Here is a 21,739-nt window from a genome sequence, read left to right as displayed (position 1 = left end):
TTTCCCATTTTCCCGTCCAGGTGTACCCACCCTACTCTACCCAAGCTCCCTTGCCCTCTGACTTCTAAGAGGGTCACCTGTGGGAAGCACCAGCAGGACATTAGTGAGTGAGAGAAGAAAGCATCATTCAGGATATTTCTCCTCCTACTCCCAGCTCTGTGTCAGCACCATGCTTCTGGCAGCAGCTGTACCCTCCACAACTCCAGTGCCGCTCGGGGTACGTCCCATGGTTCCCACTGGGCTCCAGTAATGCCATCATTTCCTTTCCTTACCCATGCAGAATGAACGGTGGTCACAGCTTCCTGCTGCCTTCACCTCTCTTGTTGGTTCTCTCAACTCTACCCACACCTCTGCAAAGAGTCCCTTCATTAAATTATCTTCAAAATCCCAGCTGTGGTGCCCTCTGTTTCCTGCTGGGACCCTGGCTATTAGAGAGCTAGCAAGAGAGATCAGATGGTCCAATATGAAGCTCTGGCTGGGCAGGGAAGGGAGAGAAGCCAGGAGGGGTCTGGCCAACTGGCAGAAAACAGAGGGATCAAGGGAGTGGAGCTCCCTGTGTGTTGAGGCTGCAGGTGTGACTGCAGCCAGGGCCTGCCAGGCCTGGAAGGCAGGTGCTGGAGTCAGAGTGCAGGATACTGGATTTCAAACACAGAAGACGGCCCTGGGTTGTGGTTAAAACTGGGGCTTTTTAATTTGGGACCCAAGGAGAACAGTGTTAGAATCCTGGATCTGCCATTTTGCTAAATGTTTCATCCAGGGAAGTGACTTCACCTTCCTGAGTGTGTATCCTCACCTTTGAAATGAGGATATTAATACCCACCTTACAGCTTTTGTGAGGAGTAAACACATGTAATCCATTTGGCACAGTGCCTGGCATTTGATATAAGTGCTCCATGAATGTTTGCTATGTGTGCTGCACTTCCGGGTAATGCCCAAGTCCAAGGTCTGGTCATGGGAATGGCTGGATGGAGTGGGATGAAGGTTAACAGAGATGAGGTGGGAAGAGGCTGAGAGGCTAGCTAGCTCATTGGGAGGGTGCACATCACAGGAGGTTAAGTATCCCAGCAGGATGGCAGGGCTGGGGTGGAAGGTCTGTGAGGAGATGCTAGAGTCTTTAGGAACAAGGGGAAGTGACCAGGGAGTCAACAGATGTCATTGAGGAAATGGGACAGAGGGTTGTAGACCCTGTGGACACAAGGCTCAAGAAAGCCGAGTTCTGTGAAGCCAGATTAGAGTCGGGATCTGCCTCAGCTGGGTTCGCACAGTCCCTTGTATGTCCCTTTGAGCTGTCTCCAGGGATCACGTACTGTACTACGGCAAAGCTTGTCAAGAGAGGGATTGGTCTGACCCATCCTGTAGCACCTATAGCTAGACGTGTACCTTGGTAAATGGTTACTGGGTGACTTGGAGTGAGGGAAGGAGAGGAGTACCAGGTGACATTTAGCAGAGCAACAGAGCCAAGATTCTAACGCCGGCCTCCTTGGATCCCAAATTAAAAAGCCCCAGTTTTAACCACAACCCAGGGCCGTCTTCTGTGTTTGAAATCCAGTATCCTGCACTCTGACTCCAGCACCTGCCTTCCAGGCCTGGCAGGCCCTGGCTGCCGTCACACCCGCAGCCTCAACTCACAGGGAGCTCCACTCCCTTGATCCCTCTATTTTCCACCAGTCGCCCAGACGCCTCCTGGCTTCTCTCCCTTCCCCGCCCATCTTATTTACTGTTGGTGTTATTCCACTTATATAACATAATCCTCAAAAAACCCCTCTAATTCAATTTAAATGTTTCTGCCACCTTTATGCATGCTATTCTATCTAGAATACCTTTGCCAATTCTATCCACCCAAAGACCTCCTAGTCCTCATTCAAGAATAAGAAAAAATTAATCAGGGAAAACAAAAATAAACCACAATGATATACTACCATACATCTGTCAAGACTGGCAAAAGTGAACTGTCTCACACTACCATATTGGCAAGGATGTGAAGGAGAACTCTCATTCAGCACTGGTGGGAGAGTGAACTGATATAAACACTAGGAAAACAGCTTATGAGTATGGTGGACTGAAAAATGTCTGTGGCTTAATCCCTGGAATCTGTGAATTCTCATATGTGGCAGATGTGATTGAAGTGAGGATTTTGAGATGGATTATTCTGACGGGCCCTAAATGCAGTCACGTGTATCCTTCTGACAGGGAGGCAGAGGGAGACCTGACACGGACAGAGAGGAGGAAATGTGACCGAGAGATTGGAGTGATGCGGCCACAAACCCAGGAGTGCTGGCAGCCACCAGCAGCAGAAAGAGACAAGGAACATGTTCTTCTCTAGAGCCTCTGAAGGGAGTATGGGCCTGCGAACAACTTGATTTTGGCCAAGTGAAACTGATTTTAGACTCCTGGCCTCCAGAGGTGTGAGAGGAGACATTTCTGTTGTATGAAGCCACCAGGTTTGTGGTACTTAGTTACAGCAGTCCTAGGAAACTAACACAGGCAGTATCTACCAAACCTGAACATACTCGTACCCATGCCCAGCAGTTCCACTTCTAGGTATATCCCAAGAATAATGTAAGCATTTGTTCACCAAGAAACATGCAGAAGAATGTTCACAGCAGCATTATTCATAACAGTCCCAAACTGGAAACAAATCAAATATCCATCAACAGTGCAATGGATGAACTACTTGTGGGATGCTCATAAAATGACTCAACCACAGCCCAGACTAGTGTGTCTCAGTGGGTTGGGCGTCGTCCCACAAAAAGAAATGTCACCACCAGTTAAATTCCAGGTCAGGGCACATGCCTGTGTTTCAGGCCAGGTCCCCAGTTGGGGGCTTGGGGGCATGCGAGAGGCAACCAATTGATGTTTCTCTCCCTTTCTTCCTCCCTTCCCCTCTCTAAATATAAATATTTTTAAAAATAAAAATGAGTCAACTACATATAAACACATGTAAGAACCTCACACACACACACACCATTGAGCAAAAGAAACCAGACACAACAGAAAACATATTTTGTGATGCCATTTATGTAAAGTGTAAAAAGAGATAAAATTAACTATATCACTGTGTGATGTAAAACTAGAAAGTTAAAGAAAAGTAAGAAATTACTGTCAAAGTCAGGATAGCCCTGGCTGGGTAGCTCAGTTGGTTAAAGCATTGTCCTGATACGCCAAGGTTGCACGTTCAATCCCGTCAGGGCATATACGAGAATCAACCAATGAATGCATAAATGAGTAGAACAACAAATTGATGTCTCTCTCTCTCTCAAAACCAACTTTAAAGTCAGGCTAGTGTTCCCAGCTAAGAAAAGAGGGGAGTTGTGACCTGAAGGAATCACATGACAGCAAGGTGGCACAGTGGTGGGTGGCTTCTGGGATGCTGGTCATGTATTCCTTAACAATGGGAGGCACGTATACTTTACAACTTAACTAATTTATTTGTTTTGTGCACTTTTCTGAATGTTATATTCACAATTAAAATGTATCTTGGTGGGGATGGTGGTGGTGGTAACTTTTAACAGTGAACAGGGAGCTTCCCAATCCATGAAGCCTTCCAGGGTCCCTCTACCAGGTCTCCGGGCTCCATCAGCCTCTGCTGTTGGTTCAGTCACTGACTACCCTGGGCTGTGACTCACGTGTTCCAGCCTGGCGCCCCCACCAGAACAGAAGCCAGCGGCCAGTCTAGAGTCCTCCCAGGGTCCCCAGCAGATGCCAGCCCAGGGCCTGGCCCACAGGAGGCCTTGGGGAACCTGTGCTTCCATGCCCCAGGTACACTGGGCCTGCTTCACATTTCCATCTTATGTTGTAATCTTCAGGGCCCATGCCTGTCTGCCAGCACGTGGCATTGCCATTTACCTTCTACTTTGCCCATATCTGTCTCTCTACATCCCACTCAGAATGCTCCCTAGAGTTTAAGCGAGGTTCTCTGCCTGGAGTTATCTCCTGACATTCTGTTGAACTCCTACTCATCCTTCAAGAGCCAACTACAGGCTCCTCTCCTTTGTGAAAACATGGCCCGCCTTCCCGAGCTCCCACAGTCCTCTAGTTCTCTTGGCTGCATCCTGTTCAGAAGACTTTCTCCACTTCTGAAGCTCTTTGATCTCCCTGGGTTATCCTTAAGGCCTGGGTCTGACCCATTTCTGGGCCTCAGGGGTCTGTGGGGTCAGCCCTAGTGCCAGGTGCGAGCCCTGGCAAGGCCAGGCGGGCTCCACAATGCACGCGCTCAAGGCTTTGGAGGCACCCAGACATTGCCTCAAGGTTCCCGCCATGTGGACAGCACTGCGCCCATGCTCCAGAGGCCTGGAAGTTGTGTCCTCACCTCCCGCATGCATGTGCCAGCCAGCAAGCGGCAGCCGGAGGAGCTGCAAAGGGAGCCTAGAGGAAGGAGGAAGGGGGAAGGGGACAGGATGCGTGGTGAGGGACTAAGGAACAGGGCGGGGCTGAGGCAGGCGGTGGGGCCACTGAAGTGGAGGACAGTCCTGACTTGTCCAGTAAGGGGCTGGTGGGGCCCATCATTCACTAGGGGTTAAGGGCACCATGGCCTGAGGGAGCAGCAGATCCTGGAACGAAGCCCAGCCAACAGGCAGCAGTTCTACCCTTAAGCACGGCGAGCCCCACGTCAAGTTGATCCTCAAATCTGGAAGGTCCTGAAAAGAAAGCCTACGCCGGCCCAAGGCTGGAAGAGTCCCCAAGCTCAAGGGAGGAGCGCAGACGCTTCCATCGCCCTCCCCAGCCTAACCTGGTCCACTAGGGGACAGCAGCTTTCCACCTTGGAGCTGCTGCTACATCCCTCAAGCAAGTCACTTCTCTCTGAGCCCATTCCCTGTCAAAATGGGGGCAAACTCCCTACTTCACACAGGGCATTAAGTAGTAACAGGATCAGTATGCCCAATAGACACAAGCTCCCTCCCAGAGAGGGTGCAGGGAAACTCTGGGGTCACATAGCAAGTAGCTGGACTAGATGTTGACTCCTGGTCAAGACTCAACTGCTAAACCCACCATTTTATCCCTCGTACATCAACACAGGTCAAGGGCCAGGACAGGTTCCCAGCTGTGAGCAAGTCCATCCCTTACTTCAGGAAAGGTTAACAGAATCCCTGCCTACCCCAACCCCAACTCCCCACCCCTGGCTCCCCTCCCCATCAGGAAGAAAAACCCTGGGTGTTGTGTAAGAAACTTGAGTTCCTAAGCCCATTAACAAGTGGTGGGGCAAGAGCAGGAGGCCACAACCTCCTGCAGCCACAGGTGGCAGGAGGAAGTGCTACCCTCAGGAAGAGAGAGAACAGAGATCCAGATTTGAAAAGGTGACTGTCCAGAAGGTGATGTATGGGGAACCACCTGGAGAGGGATTCCAGGCAGAGAAGCCTGGCTGCTGATCTGTTCCGTTTCCAAACATCTGAGCTGTCAGCCTAGCCTTGGAGATAGGTGGTCCACATCACTGAACAAGTTAAAAACACCAGCACTCCCAAGGAACAAAGCATGTGTCAACAGGGCTGCAAGTGTTGGTGATTCCGAGGCCATACAGTGGTACCTCAGTACCCTTCGTTAATTCATTCCGGAACTCATGATGAGTGCCGAAACCAGCAAGTACCGAGCGAAGCATTTTCTCTTGCGGGGCAGCATCATGACTCATACAAGTTCTAGCAAGTGCGACGTTCTGAGACATTTTCTTGTCAAAACAACATGTGTACCAAGTCTGGCAAGGTCTGAAGCCAAGTACTGAGGTATGACTGTACTTCCTTTGACAGATGAGGAAACTAAGGCCCAAAGAGGACAAGCCTGTGGTAGCAACTGATCTAGCACCCTGCTCACCCTCCTGTCTGATGCCAGGCCAGGAACTCCAGAACTGGTACTAGGCCCAGGTTCTCATCAACTCCTTCCTCCAGCGCATTAAGAATCAATCCCAAAGAGCCTTGATGCCCACCTATGCCCCTTCCAGGGCAGTTTTATTGGTGCCATTTATAAAAGACCTTGCCCATCAGCCCCCAAGCCTTTGCCGTTCTCTTTCTGAGAAGGTAGTTGGCTTCTGGCCCTGGCCCTGGGGCAACAGCACACTTGGTCTAGTAACTGCTGGCCACACACCTCTGACACTCTGGGTGTGGGTTCTTGTGCAAGTCTGTGTCCAGCTCTGGGGAGCAGGAAAAGGTGGAGTGCCAGGTCTATGTGTAGAAGGTGGGCAGAGCCCTGGCTGGCTATAGCGATGGGTGGGCAAGGTGAGCAGGCCCCATGTGTGCCCCAGCTCCAGTGCCTGGTGTGGCTGAAGCCCAGGGTTGGGGACAGTAAAATCAGAAATCCTGAGAGAGAAGCCCTTAAGCCAAATAAGTGTGTGGAGCAGGCTAGGGCAAGAGCCCAGGAGATTTCCATGGGGGCAGTGTGTGCACACAGCCCAAGGTCAAGGACACAATATGCAGGGGACCCTTGGTGACTATGTGGCTAGGTCCCCTTCCCTCTGGGATCAGCATGCTGGAGCCCCTGGCCTCCTGGAGCTGAAAGAACACACCTGAGGGTGGGGACGGGGGAGCCTGGGAAGGAAACTCAGCTGGAAGTGGTTTAGGCCTCAGAGCCCACATCCTGTCAGAGAAGCTGTCAATGAGCCAGGCTGTCATGGGGCCTGGCCATCTGTCTCAGTTATCAAGGCTGCTGGAGTGACAGTCCCCTAGGAGCAGAGATGGTCTTTACCCTCCCGGGAAGAAGGTGGCCTGAAAGTTAGGAGGTGGGATCAGTCCCGCCAGATCCAGGATCAGGAGGCCTCCGACGGGCGCCGTCCCCCCTCCTCCTCCATGAGAAGCAGGCGGCGCCGGCCAGCCTCATAGTCAGCCTCGTCCACACTGACCAGCAGGCGGACGGCCTCCCGGCCGACGGCCTCCCGCAGGGCCTCAGTCAGGAACACGCCCCGCAGGGCCTGCAGCAGGGCACCGCTCAGGTAGTCCCCCCAGAAGGCGTCCAGATAGGAGAGTTCCGAGAACTTAATGTCACACACCACGGAGCCCAAGTCTCGGGAGCGCAGCACTGCCGTGGCCTGCCCGAACACGTCCAGCTGCCGCGCCAGTGCCTGGGGCCGCCGAGACGCCACGCCCTGCTCCAAGGCTGGCCCGTGCTCGCAGTACTCTGCTCGGACCCGGAGCCGGATATCTGTGGAGAAAGAGGGACTCGTCAGTGAGGGGCTGACACCCAACACAAGGCACAGGGTGACGCCAACCTCCTCCCTCCCTCGAGCCTCCTCTTCAGGCTCCTCCCACGACCTTGTGGGCTGCACTGCACCTGCCCCACATCCTTCCCCCTTCTGGCAACCACACCCAAGTATGGATGACACCCTCACATGGCTTTCCTCCTGTGGTCTGGCCTGTCACCTCCTGACCTGGCGCCCTCCTCTTCCCCTCACATGCTCCACTCCAGCCTCACCACCTCCTTGCTCCCAGCTCCCCCCACTGCCAGGCAGGTTCCACCCAGCCCTGCCTCTGTCAGGCCTGAGATGCTCAGTCCCCAGTGTGTCCCCTCACTTCCTTCAGGTCTTCACTCAAATGTCACCTTCCCATGAGGCCTATGTCAACCATCACATTTAAAACTTGACTACCACGACCTGGCCCCAGCATGCCCAGTTCCCCCCATCCCCTGCTCCATTTTCCCAAGGCACTCACCACCTCCTCGCCTACTCTTAAGTTTTCCCTTCCTGTCATGTTTATCACCCATCTCCAATGTAAGCTCCAGGAAGGACAGATTTTCGCCTGTTTTGTTCACCTGTCAGCTACAATTTCTTCTCTGCTTAAGCCAGTCTAAGTCGCGTTTCAGTCACTTACAACTCTGCCCTCATCCACCCAAATGAGATGGCAGCTCTGTCCAGTGGACAGGACATGGGACTTCTAAGGCTTATCCTTATAAATGTGACCTCAAGCCTGTCACCTCTCTTTGGGATTACTGAACTTGCACCTGTGAAATGGGGTTCCAACGCATGGCACAGGCTGTCCTGAGGATCAACTACAAGCTGTAAGTAACAGCAGCCCACACCACAGAGCACTGACGATTTACCAGGCGCCACCCCAAGCACTAGACTCCTGTGAAGTCACTGAATCCACAAACAACCCTGTGAGGCAGGTCTCAGTATCCCACCCACTGTACAGATGAGGAAACAGAGACAAAGAGAAGTATAGTGACTTGCCCAAGGTCACATGATCAGGCAGTGGCAGCATGTGACCAAAGTTGCTGAACCTCCCATGCCCCCAGAAAGCAGTTTCAGGCCAATGGAGCCAATTCCAATCCAGGCTCTAGTTGTGTGACCGGGGACAAGTCACAACCTCTCTGAGCCCAGGTTCCTGCCTAAACCAGGGGACAATCCCTGCTGTGAAGGCTGTTAAGAGGATTAAAAAGAGCAAGGAACAGAAAGAAACTAGTTGGCACAGTGCACACACCATGCCCAGCGGGTACTCCAAGAATGGCAGCCTCCAACAGCTCCAATGTGCCGCATGCTTTACCGCAGGGGACTCAGCAGCATCAGCCCCGTGGGGCAGGGGCCACATTCAAGCCATGTTGACAGATGCGGAAACTGAAGCTCTGGGAGGGGAAGTGCCACATCCCGGACTCCCTTCACCTTTCACAGGCCATGTGAGCAGCAGAGCAGAAAGTAGAAGGCAGGTCCCTGCTCCCCAAGATGACTTCTCAACACCACCCACTTCCTCCTCCCACTCCAAACCCCAAACCCTTCCTCTTTCTGCCTTGAGCGGAACCTCACCCGATCTGCTTGAAGCCCGAGGAGGCCTGCCTGGCCTCAGCCCCCTGCAGGGAACTCGGGTCCAGCTCCCTCCATCCTAAAAACCAGATGAAGACCTCTGCACTCACACCCTTGACTCCTATGAGTGTCTGGCATGCCCTCAGTCGGTGTGGGCTGGGGAAGAGGGGACTGGGAGGAGCAGCACCTGTCCAAGGCCACACATGGCTGCTCAGTGGCAGAGGCACAGAGCCAGGTGGCGGAGTCTGACAGACCTTGAGGTGAGTCCCAGCTCTGCCACTCTCTAGCTGTGCGGCCTTGGGCATGTGACCTCACCTGAGCCTCAGTTTCCCCATCTGAAAAACATAAACAAGAGATCCCTGCTACACAGTGGGGTCATGAAGATGAAATGAGGCAACTTGTGAGATGTCTGACCCAGGGCCTACAACACTGAAGGCCCACAGAAACAGGAACTGCCATTCTGACACCCACCTCTAGTCCCATAGCCCCTGCCCAGGTCTTGCCCTCTCTTGCCTGGATCCCTGAGCCAAACTCCTCCTCCCTCATCTCCTTCAATCCCAGCTACATCCACCCATACCCTGCTCCCCAGTCACAAGGCTCGTGCTCCCAGCTTGTGCTGACCTGCCAGCCTTCTCTGCCCAGAACGACCCACTCACCCACCATGTCCTGCCAAAGTGATCCCCTCGCAGGTCACCTTTCTCCTCAGCACAGATTGCTATCAGACCTGTAGCATAAGCTGTCTATTCACCCAGAGCCCACCCCACAACATTTGGGGGGCGAGGTCGATTAGAAGGAGGACAGAACCAGGGTGGAGTCGTGTGCCTCATTCATTCTTTCATTAAGCAGCTGTTTTTACTGAGTGTCAGCAACACAGGGGTGACACAAGCACCCTGCCACAGGTGGAACTGGAAGACATGTAACCCCCAGTTAGAGCACTTCCCATGGACCTGGTCCTACCCAAGTCCCTTCCCTGTCTTAGGCCCCCGAGTCTTCACAGAACCTTCATTACCCCCACTACATTACCCCTTCACCAGACCACAGTTCCACTTGGTCTAGAACACAACAGGACAGCACACAGGAGCCATACACCATCTGAACTGCTCCTCCATCACTGGCCCTGGATCCCAGCTTACATGCAACCTCCCCCGACTCCTCTACAAAATAACTGAACGACAACAGGTGATACCTCTGTAGTACTTACTGCAGGCTGTCACACACTTCATACCAACTGACGCTTCTGATCAGCCCTGCAACCTTATTAGGCAGTGCTATTATCCCCTTTTTGCAGATGGGGAAACTGAGGCACAGGGAATGAGTCACCTGCCCAAGGCCATAAAGGCAGGAAAGAGCAGAGTGGGAATTCCAACTGAGGTGCCTGACTACAGAGCTGGAGCTCTTAACTACCTCTATCTTGTTTGCTGCCTCCCACACAACAATACACAGAAATCTATGATTAACAGACATCTTCAGGGTGAGGAGAAAAAATTATAGAGAACGAGGTGTAATTTAGATTGAAACAATCAGAGGACCCCTCTAGGAAATGACACTGGAAGTGCAATGTGAAGACAAGCAGGCTGAGACGGGAGACAAGAGGAGAGAGAGCAGCCTCCCGGGAGAGGCGACAGCACATGAAAAGCCAGAAGCAGAAAACGAGCCCGGGCCATTCACAGGCTGAGGGCCAGTGGGCTGCATCATGGTAGAGAAGGGCGCAAGGGGACAACTGGAGTCGGGGGGCTGGCCATGTCCTGGCAGGCTACAGCAGGGAGTCCACGAACCGCCAAGGTGACCACAGCTCTCCACACTTCAGCGCCTCCTCCATGAGATACCCTCAACCTAGCTCCTGCTCTCAGGAGCCCACTGTGGGGATTGCAGGGCTGAATGCAGGTAAACAGCTGAGGCCAGAACCTGGAACTCATTAAGTCCTTCAAGTGCATCAGGGTGTCAGGAAGAGGGTCAGGGTCAGGGTAGTAGTCGGGAAAGGCTGAAGGAGGCTGGGCCAGGATGGAAGGAGCACACATGAAAAGAAGTGGACAGACTGACCTATGTGTGACAGCGAGAGCCAAGGCAGGAAGGACACTTTGCGAGCATGTGACCTGGGCTGGGAGCTGCTGTTTCCCGTGGCCAGGAACACCAAGCGTTTGTCAGCAGTACCTTTTCACTTGGGCAGCTGTAGGGAAATGCTCCCTGGCCCGAGGACAGAGGGTGAGGGTATGTCTTCCTAGAGAAGACAGCTATTTCTGTTCTTTGCACGCAGGTGGGCCTTAGAGGAAAACTGGAGGGACTGCTCAGTGGGAGACCAGGGAACATGTGAGGGATAGGCCCTGGGCCAGGTATACAGGTGAGCAGCCTTGCATGCTAATCCCTATGCTAGGTGTGGCCTGGGCACACAGGACTTGTCTTCTCAGGATGCTTGGTGGAAAGAGGCCAGCGTGCTCTGCCCTGCACCGCCACGCAGGGCCAAGCCCACCCTCCTCTGGACAACAGCAGGACCCCTCCCTCCCTCCAGTCTCTTCCCCAAGAGGCAACCAGAGTCAACATGTCAAACGTAAAGTTCTTCAACCTCTATTGAACTAATGGATCAAGACAATGAGGAGAAACTGCTACCAATGTCAGAGAAAGGTGAGAACACACCACCTAGAAAGTGAGCTTGAAAAAGCAAAACATCAAACCAGAATCTGATCAAGCCTTTCCAGTCCCAACTACCAATTTTTAGGAAATACAGATAACAGAGAAACACATTCAATTAACCCAAACACAGGATGAGACTGCCAAAATCCAGTCTTTGGGGAGGGCTGTGGGACAACTATTGTACTTTCTTTCTTTTTATCCTCACCCAAGGATATGTTTATTGATTTGAGAGAGAGAGAGAGAGAGAGCGAGCGAGACATCAATGTGAGAGAGAAACATCAATCAGTTGCCTCCCATCTGTGCACCCCGACCAGGGATCAAACCTGCAACCTAGGTCCTGGCTGGTGTGGCTCAGTGGGTTGGGCATCATTCTACACACCAAAGGGTCATGGGTTTCCTGGTCAGGGCACATGCCTGGTTGCGGGCGGGCCTCCAGTTGGGTGTGTGTGGGAGGCAATGATCCATGTTTTTTTCTTGTATCAATGTTTCTCTCCCCCTTTTTCTAACTCCCTTCCTCTCTCTCTAAAAATAAATAAGTAAAATATTAAAAAGAAATTAAACCTGCAACCTAGTTATATGCCCTGATCAGAACTTGAACCTGCAACCTTTCAGTGCACAGGACGATGCTCCAACCAACAGAGCCACCCGGCCAGGGCTGGGGCAACTATTTTCAACAAACACAATGTAAGGAGTGGGAAAGAGCGAAAACAAGAGATGGCTGGGGAATCCAATAGATTAGGAGAGACTTAGGAAAAAAAACACTTGCGAGACAACTGGAAATGTGAGCACTAATCAGATATCTGATATTAAGACAATATCAAATCAGCCACAAGTTGACAACTGCTAAAGCTTGGTGAGAGAAGACAGGGTTCATTACACTAGTCTGTTTGCTTATGTATCTTCTCCACAGAAAGCACTGAGGGAAAAGCAAAGCTCAACCTGTCATTCAAATCCTCTAATTGTTTTCCATCATTTAATGCTCCGTGGCCAGTGTGGCTCAGTTGTTTGGAGCATCATCTCTGTAACCAAAGGGTTGCAGGTTTAACTCCCAGTCAGGGCACATGTCTAGGTTGTGGGTTCAATCCCCAGTTCAGACACGAACGATCCCGAGTCTGAGCACCTACCCTAGGCAACCAATTGATGTTTCTCTCTCCTTTCCTCTTGATATAAAAAAAGCAATGAAAAAAATATATCACTGGATGAGGAATAAAGAAAAGAATTAAACTAAATAAATAAATACAAAGCCCAGGCCCATGGCTCTCCTACCCTCACCTCCAAGTAGCCGCCCCTCACTCCCTCCACTCCAGCCTTGCCAGCTTCGCTGCCCCCCCTTCACCGCTACTGCCACACTCCCTCTTGGGCCTGGGCTCCTACTGTCCCCTGTCTGAAACGTTCTACCGCAGCCATCCACATGCTCTTCCAAGAGGCCTTCCTAGCCCACCCCATTTAGAAAATACGTCTAAAACCACATCTTCCCTCACTCTCTACCCCCTTTTGCCCTCGTTTCACTTCTCAGCTGACACGAGATAGCTGTCTCTTGACTTTCCCCTCCCATCAGAACTCAAGCTCCTTGAGGGCAAGAGCCTCCAGTCCCTGCTGTACCTGGCATGAGCGCTCTATAAATATGTACGTACTTACCGAATGAACAAACCCAAGGCGGCCCCGCCCCACCGCTCACTCTGCACAGTGAGAGCCGGCACCCCTATACCTCAACACGGCCTTCAGAATGAAAGGTAAGGCGGGTAGTACGACCAGCACAGTGCCCAGCAGAGGGCCCTGAAAGGGACATGGAAACTCAGAGGCCACGTGTCCAAGTCCAGTACCCCATCCCACCACCCTGAGGAGTTTAGTCTGGTTCTACCCCTAAGTGGAGGGCAGCTAACTGAGGGTCAACCCTCACATGTCACATGTGAGGAGGGGACATCTGTCACAGGTGAGGACCCTTCCTCACTCAGGTCTGAAGGAGCCTTCTTTCACCCCTGGGACTGGGCTTCATTAAAGAGAAGCCATTTCTGCTTTCAGGGGGATAAACCAGGGCCCTACCAGGGCCAGCCTCACTCCAGCCCCACCCTGCCCGGTGAGTCAGCATTCAGACCTGCTTGCCCATATCCTTCAAGAGCCAGCCACACCCTATGAACAACCTGCTTGCCCTCAGGAAGAGACCTGATGCTTCTACTGGCAAAACCCCTCCCAAGCCTCAGCTTAGCCAGCTTCCCAGGTAGGCAGTGACTCCCTCAGCAGCCCAGCCAGCCTGGTGGCTCCGGTAATTACCCCCAACTGGGGGGCAGGGGGAAGTCACAAGGCAGCCACCCCTCAAGGTCTACTGGTCTCTTCCTCCTGACCTGCCCAGCACAGTCTCGCCTAGGGAATCGGATGTGCAGCGCACAGCCTGGGGGACAAGGCAAGGAGGTGGCAGGCATGGCCGCCCTGCAGATGGCCAACGGAAGCACCTCAGACCGAGGTCTTCTAGATAATGCTGAGCCTTGGACTGTCCTGCCTATAATTCTACCACCCTCCCACCCCTGCCTGAGCATCTCACCACCTGATCCCATGTGCGCAGGCTTGCCCAACTCAGAGGTTGTACCAGAGATGTGTGCGTCAGGGGGGAAGCAGGGGGTTGTGAGAGTGCCCACCCAGGCCTATGTCCCTCCCTCAGGATGGGTGCAGTCTCTCGAGGGCAAGGTCTGAACATGAGTCTTCACAACAGTGCCCTCAAGCCACCCAACTCAACATGCCCACAGGTCCAATCGGCTGTACATCCTTATTTCTTTAGTCCACTCCCTTCTCACCCTCTCCAATGTGACCACCTCTCCTCGCTGGATCTGGGCAGCCTTGTCACTCATTTGCTGCTCCAACTTTAATTTACTTAAGACACACTTGACAGGGCATTTACCATGTGCCCAGAGTTGTTCTAAATACTTTACAAACCCTAATTCATTTATTAACTGGTTTTCCAGATGGGGTCAGAGTTTCTTTAAAAATAGTTATCAGATCACCTCACCCTCCCTGCTCAAATCCCTTGACAGCACCTGCTGTACAGAATAAAAGCCAAACTCCCACCTACTTGGAGGCCTATCGGGCTGCTCTACCTGATCCCCACGATCCCCACCCTCTCTTCCTGGGGCTTACTGTCTAAAATGAGCTTCGGTTTCACTGGTCTGCCAATCTACTAGAAAGAAGGTCACCTCTACTAAGGCAGAGACCTCACTGCTGTTCCCGCCCCAAGCACATGGCACAGGGACAGTGAGAAGGGAAAACTGGTACACAGGCCCAGGCCGGTGCTATTCTGAGTGTGCTACGTGTGTTAACTCATTTTCTCTCTCAACAATCCTGGTTGGAAAATATCATTATCAGCCTCATTTTACAGATATGGAAACTGAAGCATAGAGGAGTTCAGTCACCTGCCCAAGATCAGACAGCCTAATTATTTCCTAAGACCAAGAGGTAAAATCAGGCAGCTTGTCCCAGGGCCCTGTTTTCACCCCTGCAGAAGAATTGATCGTTGAATAAATACACCCTTGCAAATATTTGCTAAGTAAACAAATGAAATTGGGGGCAACACGTTGTCAGGGAAGGCTTCCTAGGAGAGGTGGCATAGGATATGATTCTTCAACTATGGGCAGGATGCAAATAACCAAGATGAAAGACAGGAACAAGACTCCCACTGCTAAGCAGGGGGTAAGAACCGCTGCCTACCTGCTAGATGGCACTGGGTGCGCCACACCCCAGGCACTACCCATTCCTCCTGCCCTGCGGCTCAGCAGCCTGCCACAGGCATTGCACACGCATTCCTCGAACTCCACAGACACCTACCACAGGTCACTTTGCCTTCCAAGGCGGGTCTGGCCTGTTCCTGCTGCTGCCGGGGGCCGACTGGGCCCCCTCTCCGCCGCCGTCTGGCACCACCACTGGGCCGGCCCCGACTCCGCCGCTGCCGCTTGGTTGGAGGAGAACCTGAGGAAGAAAAATGGGGTGGTTAAGGACCAGACGATAGGCAGAGCACCAAGGCAGGTGCCTAGAGCCCGAGGAAAAGCTGGAGGCTGGTCTCTGTGCCGTGAGATCCTGGGTGAGCACCTCTGCCTTGGAGGCCCTGTCCATAAGATGGGGAGGAAGTACAACCTAGCACCATCTAGAAGGGCAGACAAGCACACCCCCACCCAGCAATCCCACTCTCAGGTGTGAGCGTACAGAAACCACCCCCACTCTCACACCAGGAGACCAGCGTGGCGACAGCCATGGGGCATTGTTTATAGCTTACATGCACTTGAAATAGATGTAAATGTGAAGCAAAAAGAACAATCTCCAGGACAGACTATTTAGTGAAGTAAACTAAGGTATAAAAGGTGTCTACAGCTTGTTGTACTTCACATAAGGAGGGGAAACAAGGATATATACATGTTTGCTAGTTTTGCATAAAAATTAGAAATGAATGAAACACATTACCTATTTACTGGAGGGGAGAACAACAGAAGTGATACTTCTAAGAACATCTTTTTCACATAGTTTAGTTTTGAATTGGTCAAAAAAATTTCTTCGAAGATTAGTCAAAAAAACTTTACAAGATAAACCATAAAATTAAATACATACATAAACAAATGAACCTAACCATGTATAAAATTGGTAACATGAACAGGTGGAGAAAGTAATTATTTCAAGTAACTTAGAGGATCGTTCCAAATGCAAACTCACATGAGATATACTCCTAATGAACAGAACCACAAATCTGTGGTTTCTTTTTGTACAGAGTCAGAACTGGTACTGACATTGTAATTTTGAAGCAATTTTTTTATTGTTATAAAATAAAACAAATAAATCCATATTTCAATGCTAGTAAAACCCAAGATTTTCAGTGCAAGAGAAAAAAACTCTTGTACTGTACATTAATTTTGAATTAAAAATACTAATATGGCCCTAGCGATGTAGCTCAGTTGGTTGGAGCATGTCCTGATACACCATGCTTGCGAGTTCGATCCCTAGTCAGGGCACATACGAGAATCAACCAGTGAATGAACAGACGAGTGGAACAGCAAACTGATGTCTGTCTGTCTGCCTGTCTGTCTCTCTCCCCCGCCTCCTCTCTCTCTAAAAATCAATAAATAAAAATTTTAGAAATTAAAAATATACTAATATGAACTTTTTTCCTTCAGAGAGAGAAGAGAGGGAGAAAAAAAGGGAGAGAAACATTGATTGGCTGCCTGAATCTGCAACCTAGGCATGTGCCCTGACCAGGAATCAAACCGGTGGGTGACCATTTGCTCTACAGGACGCCGCCCCACCAACTGAGCCACATTAGTCAGGACCTAATATAAGTTTTAAAAAGCACTCTGTTCACTGAAAAGAGCCTAGAAATGATGCACACACTTAGCACCCAGATCTTGGTCTCTAAATACCACTGCCTCTAAAAGAAACCAGCCTTCTCAAAACAGCTGATTACAGGACTGCAGAAGGAATAAGTACAGGTGAGTGCCACATCTTGCTGTGCCACCCAGTGCATGATGGAGACTTGTCAAAAAGACAAAGGAGCTAGCCAATCTGAACATCAGGAAGAATGACTAATTGTTTATAACACAATAAAAAAATAAGAATGCATGAGTCTATAGTGATACTCTCCACTATGGGGGGCGGGGGGGGGGGGACTCCTCTTGAAAAAATGCCACCAAATAGATGTAGGAAATTAAAATAATTTTTAAAAATCACTATTTTCTGCCCTGGCTGGTGTGGCTCAGTGGATTGAGCACTGGCCTGTGAACCAAAGGGTCACAGGTTTGATTCCCAGCCAGGGCACATGCCTGGGTTGCGGGCCAGGTCCCCAGTTGGGGGACTGTGAGAGGCAATCATACATTGATGTTTCTCTCCGTCTCTTTCTCTCTCCCTTCCCCTCTCTCTAAAAATAAATAAATAAAATCTTAAAAAAAAAAAAAAATCACTATTTTCCAAATATCAATGTAATAACTGGTTCAGGCAGGAATGGATGCTAAGCCCACAGGGGATGCTGTCGGAGAACAGGATGTGCCAAAGTGCCATCCCATAGATTGTTCATTAACCATAAAGGGGGAAAAATGTCCCTTTGCAAAGGACAAATATGGCAGACACCACCTTAACCAAGTGATCAAACTTGCCCACACACAACAGAAAATCCAGACCTTCTGCTTCCTGATGTGTTCCGATGCACATGGCATCAACCAAGAAGCATTACTGCCAAAAATGTGGGACCTGAAATGCATCAAGCCTCCAGACCCAAGTCCCATTTCACAGGAAATATAGGGGACAAAGAGACAAGTTAAATGACATCATTAGAAAATTATTAGATACTTCTGGAAATAATCGGACATTCTGCAACACAAATGGCCTTGTAGGATCAGGAAGTCAATGTCATGGGAAACAAAAGGAAAAAGTATGGGTCAGGGAGAAGTTTTGCTTCTACAGTAAAAGGTTAAGGAAACGTAATAACTAACAACTCAACTATGAGCGGATTCTGAAAGTAAAGACAATCTTACAAAGATATGAAAATGGACCATTAGGATAGCAGAGAATTAGTGTTTACTTTGTTAGGTGCAGTAATGGTCTTGAAGTGGAAGAAAAGAATCTCATTACTCGCAGGAAAGGCCTGATGATTTAGGGGGTCAAGTGTCCCGATGCCTGGAACTTACTTTCAAAGAGTTCAACAATAACAACAAAAGAATGATGTATACACACAGGTAAAGCAAAAGTGGCCAAATGTATCTAAAATTACTGCATCTTGGAAGATATGCACATGTTCACTGTACAAATCTTTTAATTTCTCTGTATGTTTGAAATTATGATTGAATAAAAAACCGGGGATAGGAGAGATTGGATAAATTAATTGGCAGGACAATTAAAAAATACCAATTAGTTACACAACATGAATAAATCTAAGAAATCCAGCAAAGACAGCCATGTGAAGAATGATGAACCCATGCTGTGATGCCATTTAGATGAAAATAAAACCACGAGAAACAACTCCACACGCTGCTTCTGGACACATGCTTTTTGTAGGAATAATAAACACAAAATGTAAAAATGAGACACAACAGAATGGCCCCTTGCACCCTTTCCTGGATGGGCCAGGATGGGGGGGGCTTCATCAGGGTTCAGAAGGAAGAAGGAAACAGCCTTCACGCCGACCCAGCTGGACTCACCTGTCTCCCACTGGTCCTGCTGAACATCTGAAGAACTGCTTGACTGCCGATGGCGACGGCAGCTGCCCTCTGTCCTCTTGGTAGAAGAGCTGGAGGTGCCATAATTATAGCGTTCTGGAGACACTGAGGGGAGAGAAAAACGGAAAGAAGTATTCACAGCCTCTGGCCCCTCCCAGGCCCAGCCTCCAATTCCCACCCTGAGATGAACACCTGCCCCACAGGGTACCTGAGTTTCCCAGAGGTTAGAGTCCAGACACCTATCCCCTCTCCAATACCTCCTGCCCAATGGTTGCTCAATGCCTGCTATTCAATGCCTCCCAATTCAGAGGAGTCAGTCAGAGTTATTTTGTAAACTGAGTCATGGTCAGGATCCCTGCAATGCTGCCTGCCATCAACTGCCCCCAGCTCTCCCTGAGGCCCCAAGCAGTAAGCAGGCCTCTCTTCAAGCTCCTTAAATCTTCTCTTCCAAAGCCTGACTCCAGACATATTTTTCCAAAAGCAATGTCAGTTCTTCCCTAGTGCTGCCCTTCTCCAGGTTATTGAAATCCCATGGGCTTATTCTGGGCAGGGGGAGCTTCACAATTCCCCTCCCCAAACTAGCCCCTGCACCTCACCACGTAATCCCACCAAAGCCTCAACAGCTCAAGGCCTATACACTTATGGGGCTCCTGCGCCTTAAATCCTCCCAGCTCCTGGCCTTCTCAGACTGCTGTCCTTCCCTCACAGGGATTAAGGGCATCAACTCTGGACGCAAACCAACTGAGGGTGAATCCTAATTCTCACTTTCTAGCTGTGTTATCTGCAAGCCCCTATGATGTGGCTTCTCACCTCCCTCTATGCCCTTTCTTTGGTCCCCTCTGCTCGTGCCACACTGGCCTCTGATGATGCCAAACTCATTCCTGCCTCGGGGCTTCAAAGCTTGCTTTTTCCTATGCACAGTGGCAGCAGTGCAGCCTCCGTTTAAATGTCACCTTCTCAGAAAGGTCTTCACTGGTTATTCACTCTAAGGGGGCCTCCCTTCACTTAGAACTCCCTACTCTCTATATACCATTACTTTGTTTTAGTCTTTCTATATCCATATGTAGAAATAAATTGTTTATAAGTTTTAATATCTGACTTCCCCATTAATGTATGCCTCATGTAATAAGCACTTTGTCAGTCCAGGCACGTTGTATCTCCTGTACCAGGCACACAGGACTCCGTCCTCAAATGTGAGCAAGCTACTTAACTTCTCTGAACCTGATGATTTCCCTGTCCACGACTTCCTCATGGAATTCCCAGGAGGATATAAGGTGATACTTTATATGACAGGCTTACTGTGTGTCAGGCATGAAACAAGCACTCCATAAACAGTGGCCACAACACCATTACTGCTACATCCAAATTCCACAAGCTCACCTCTCTCAAAGCCTTGCCTCCTCCCTCTAGTGTTTCTCAGTGATACTCTGGGAGGAGGGGATAGAGAGGGGAGACGCAGGCTTTCTGATACGGCCCTGTCCATACCAGGGTACCATGAAGGCCCAGATGAGGAGCAAGGCCCTCTCCCCACCGGAAGTCGGTCACCTTCCCAGTCAGCCATACCTGGCCGGCGCCGCTTGCGCGCCAGGTGCGGTAGCAAGTCGTGCCGGGCCAGCACTCGCAGGAGTTGCCCCAGGAGCCGCAGATTACTCTCGTCGCACTGCCCGCGGCGCTCCAGCTCCAGCAGCAGCTCCAGGCCGCTACGGGCGTTAGACAGGCCGCCGGCGGCGCCGGGAGCCTCATCCAGCAGGAAGGCCAGCAGATCCAGTTCGCGCTCGGTCAGCTGCCCGCCCACCACCTCGAACATACGATGAAGCGACAGCATCCCGTAGTAGTCCAGGCACTCATCCTCCTCCCAGCTCGGGGCAGGGGTCGACCCAGACAGCGCCATACCCGGGGGAAGGGGGTGGAACAAGCTCGAACCAGGGCCTAGAACCCACTCAGTGGGGAGGGGGCAGTGGTCAGCGACGTGGGGACCCGAAGGCCAACCCCGCCAGTGAGTCCCTCGGTTCCCGCGGGGCAGGGCCACGCTCACCCCCCAGAGGTCTCAGCCTCTCCCCCCCGGGAAGCAGACGGTACCATCCAAGGTCCCCCTGGTAACAGGTCCAGACCTCATTCGACCTCCGACCGGTCGGGCCCGCAGAGCCCGAACGCCCCTCCCCAAATGGTATGTTCCGAACCAGCCTCCGGAACCGACCAAGTGGTTCGGTATGAACAAGCCTGGCGGGGCCATCCCGAGGTTCCCTAATGACTGACCTCTGACTCCGGTTAGTACCGTCCGGACGTGCCCCTGGGCTCCGTCCAGCAGTACTATCCGATCTGGCCCACGATTCCACCTGAGTGGTACCGTCCGAAAGTGACCCCCTTGGCCCCTACAAGTGGGACCGACCAAACCAGCCCTCAACCCCACACAGGCGGTGCTGGCTGAACCAGACCCCCCACGCCCTGTATGGATGGTTCTCCCTCTCCCCAGCACCCAGGTGGTTCCATCTACCCGCCACCAGTGGCCCTTAGGCCTCTCTGGATCCTCACCGAAATCCGGCGTCTGATGACTCCTGAGCGACGGCCGCAGCCACTTGTTTTGGATCTTTCTGGCACCTTCTCTATTATTACGCCTGCGTCACCTCGCCCCTCCTCCTCCCCCTACTCGCGCAGGTGCGACCGCCACGCCTCTGAGGCGCAAGCGCAGAGTGAGGGCCCAAACCCCACCCCTCAGGGCCCGCCCCCGCCGTAGCGTCAAACCTGCCCGTGCTGCGCCTGCGCAGAGCGAGAGTGGTGATGCTTATGGGCTGGATTCGGTACAAGGTTGCTGGGTCGCTTCTGCCCGTTCGTGACTTAAACCGCTGGGTCCTTGTTAGTCCATGTCACGAACTTTTGGAACTGCTCATCTCATGGACTACAGCCCTCTCCTAATCACTACCTAGGCTGTCACATTACCATTGTCCCCAACTACCCAAGGGGAAGATCACAATCACGACTGGCCTGCCTGGCTCTGAGTAGTGCCCAGACACTTCTGGTAAGGGCTTAGACGTTCCTCCTTTAGACTGACTGCCCCTTATTCCTAATGGCAACAAGGAACCTGCACCCCAACTGTGCCATCTCATGATCTCAACTGGAATCCCTCCTCATCCAACAGAACCCCCAACCCCCATCTATACTTTCCTTCCCCTGATCAAGACAAGGATTCTCATATCTCATGTTAGGAACTAGTACCTCCTTC

The 21,739-nt window shown here is 51.4% G+C and overlaps 1 protein-coding gene across 3 annotated transcripts; it reads right to left on the bottom strand.

Annotated features, from left to right (window-relative positions):
• Nucleotides 1-6,614: 6,614 nt before the first annotated feature.
• Nucleotides 6,615-21,166, bottom strand: DEDD2 (death effector domain containing 2). Of its 3 annotated transcripts, none has more exons than XM_090259854.1 (6): nucleotides 21,052-21,166; nucleotides 20,083-20,458; nucleotides 18,502-18,624; nucleotides 15,155-15,295; nucleotides 8,968-9,048; nucleotides 6,615-7,122 (listed from the first exon to the last, which is right to left on the bottom strand). In XM_090259854.1, the coding sequence occupies exons 2-6, from the start codon at nucleotides 20,408-20,410 to the stop codon at nucleotides 6,731-6,733; spliced, it is 1,065 nt and encodes a 354-aa protein (XP_090115980.1). In that variant the 5' UTR covers nucleotides 20,411-20,458; nucleotides 21,052-21,166; the 3' UTR covers nucleotides 6,615-6,730. The 3 variants fall into 3 exon arrangements, with proteins under 3 accessions (XP_090115980.1, XP_090115979.1, XP_090115981.1); XM_090259853.1 differs by having other exon boundaries at nucleotides 20,083-20,448; nucleotides 21,052-21,164; XM_090259855.1 differs by lacking the exon at nucleotides 8,968-9,048 and having other exon boundaries at nucleotides 20,083-20,448; nucleotides 21,052-21,135.
• Between the last annotated feature and the right edge of the window lie 573 nt (nucleotides 21,167-21,739).

Source organism: Furipterus horrens, unplaced genomic scaffold (genome assembly GCF_987537825.1).
Source record: "Furipterus horrens unplaced genomic scaffold, mFurHor1.1.pri manual_scaffold_13, whole genome shotgun sequence".
Taxonomy (NCBI): Eukaryota; Metazoa; Chordata; class Mammalia; order Chiroptera; family Furipteridae; genus Furipterus; species Furipterus horrens.
Note: the sequence above shows the minus strand (reverse complement) of the source record. Positions and strands in the feature narration are given on the sequence as shown.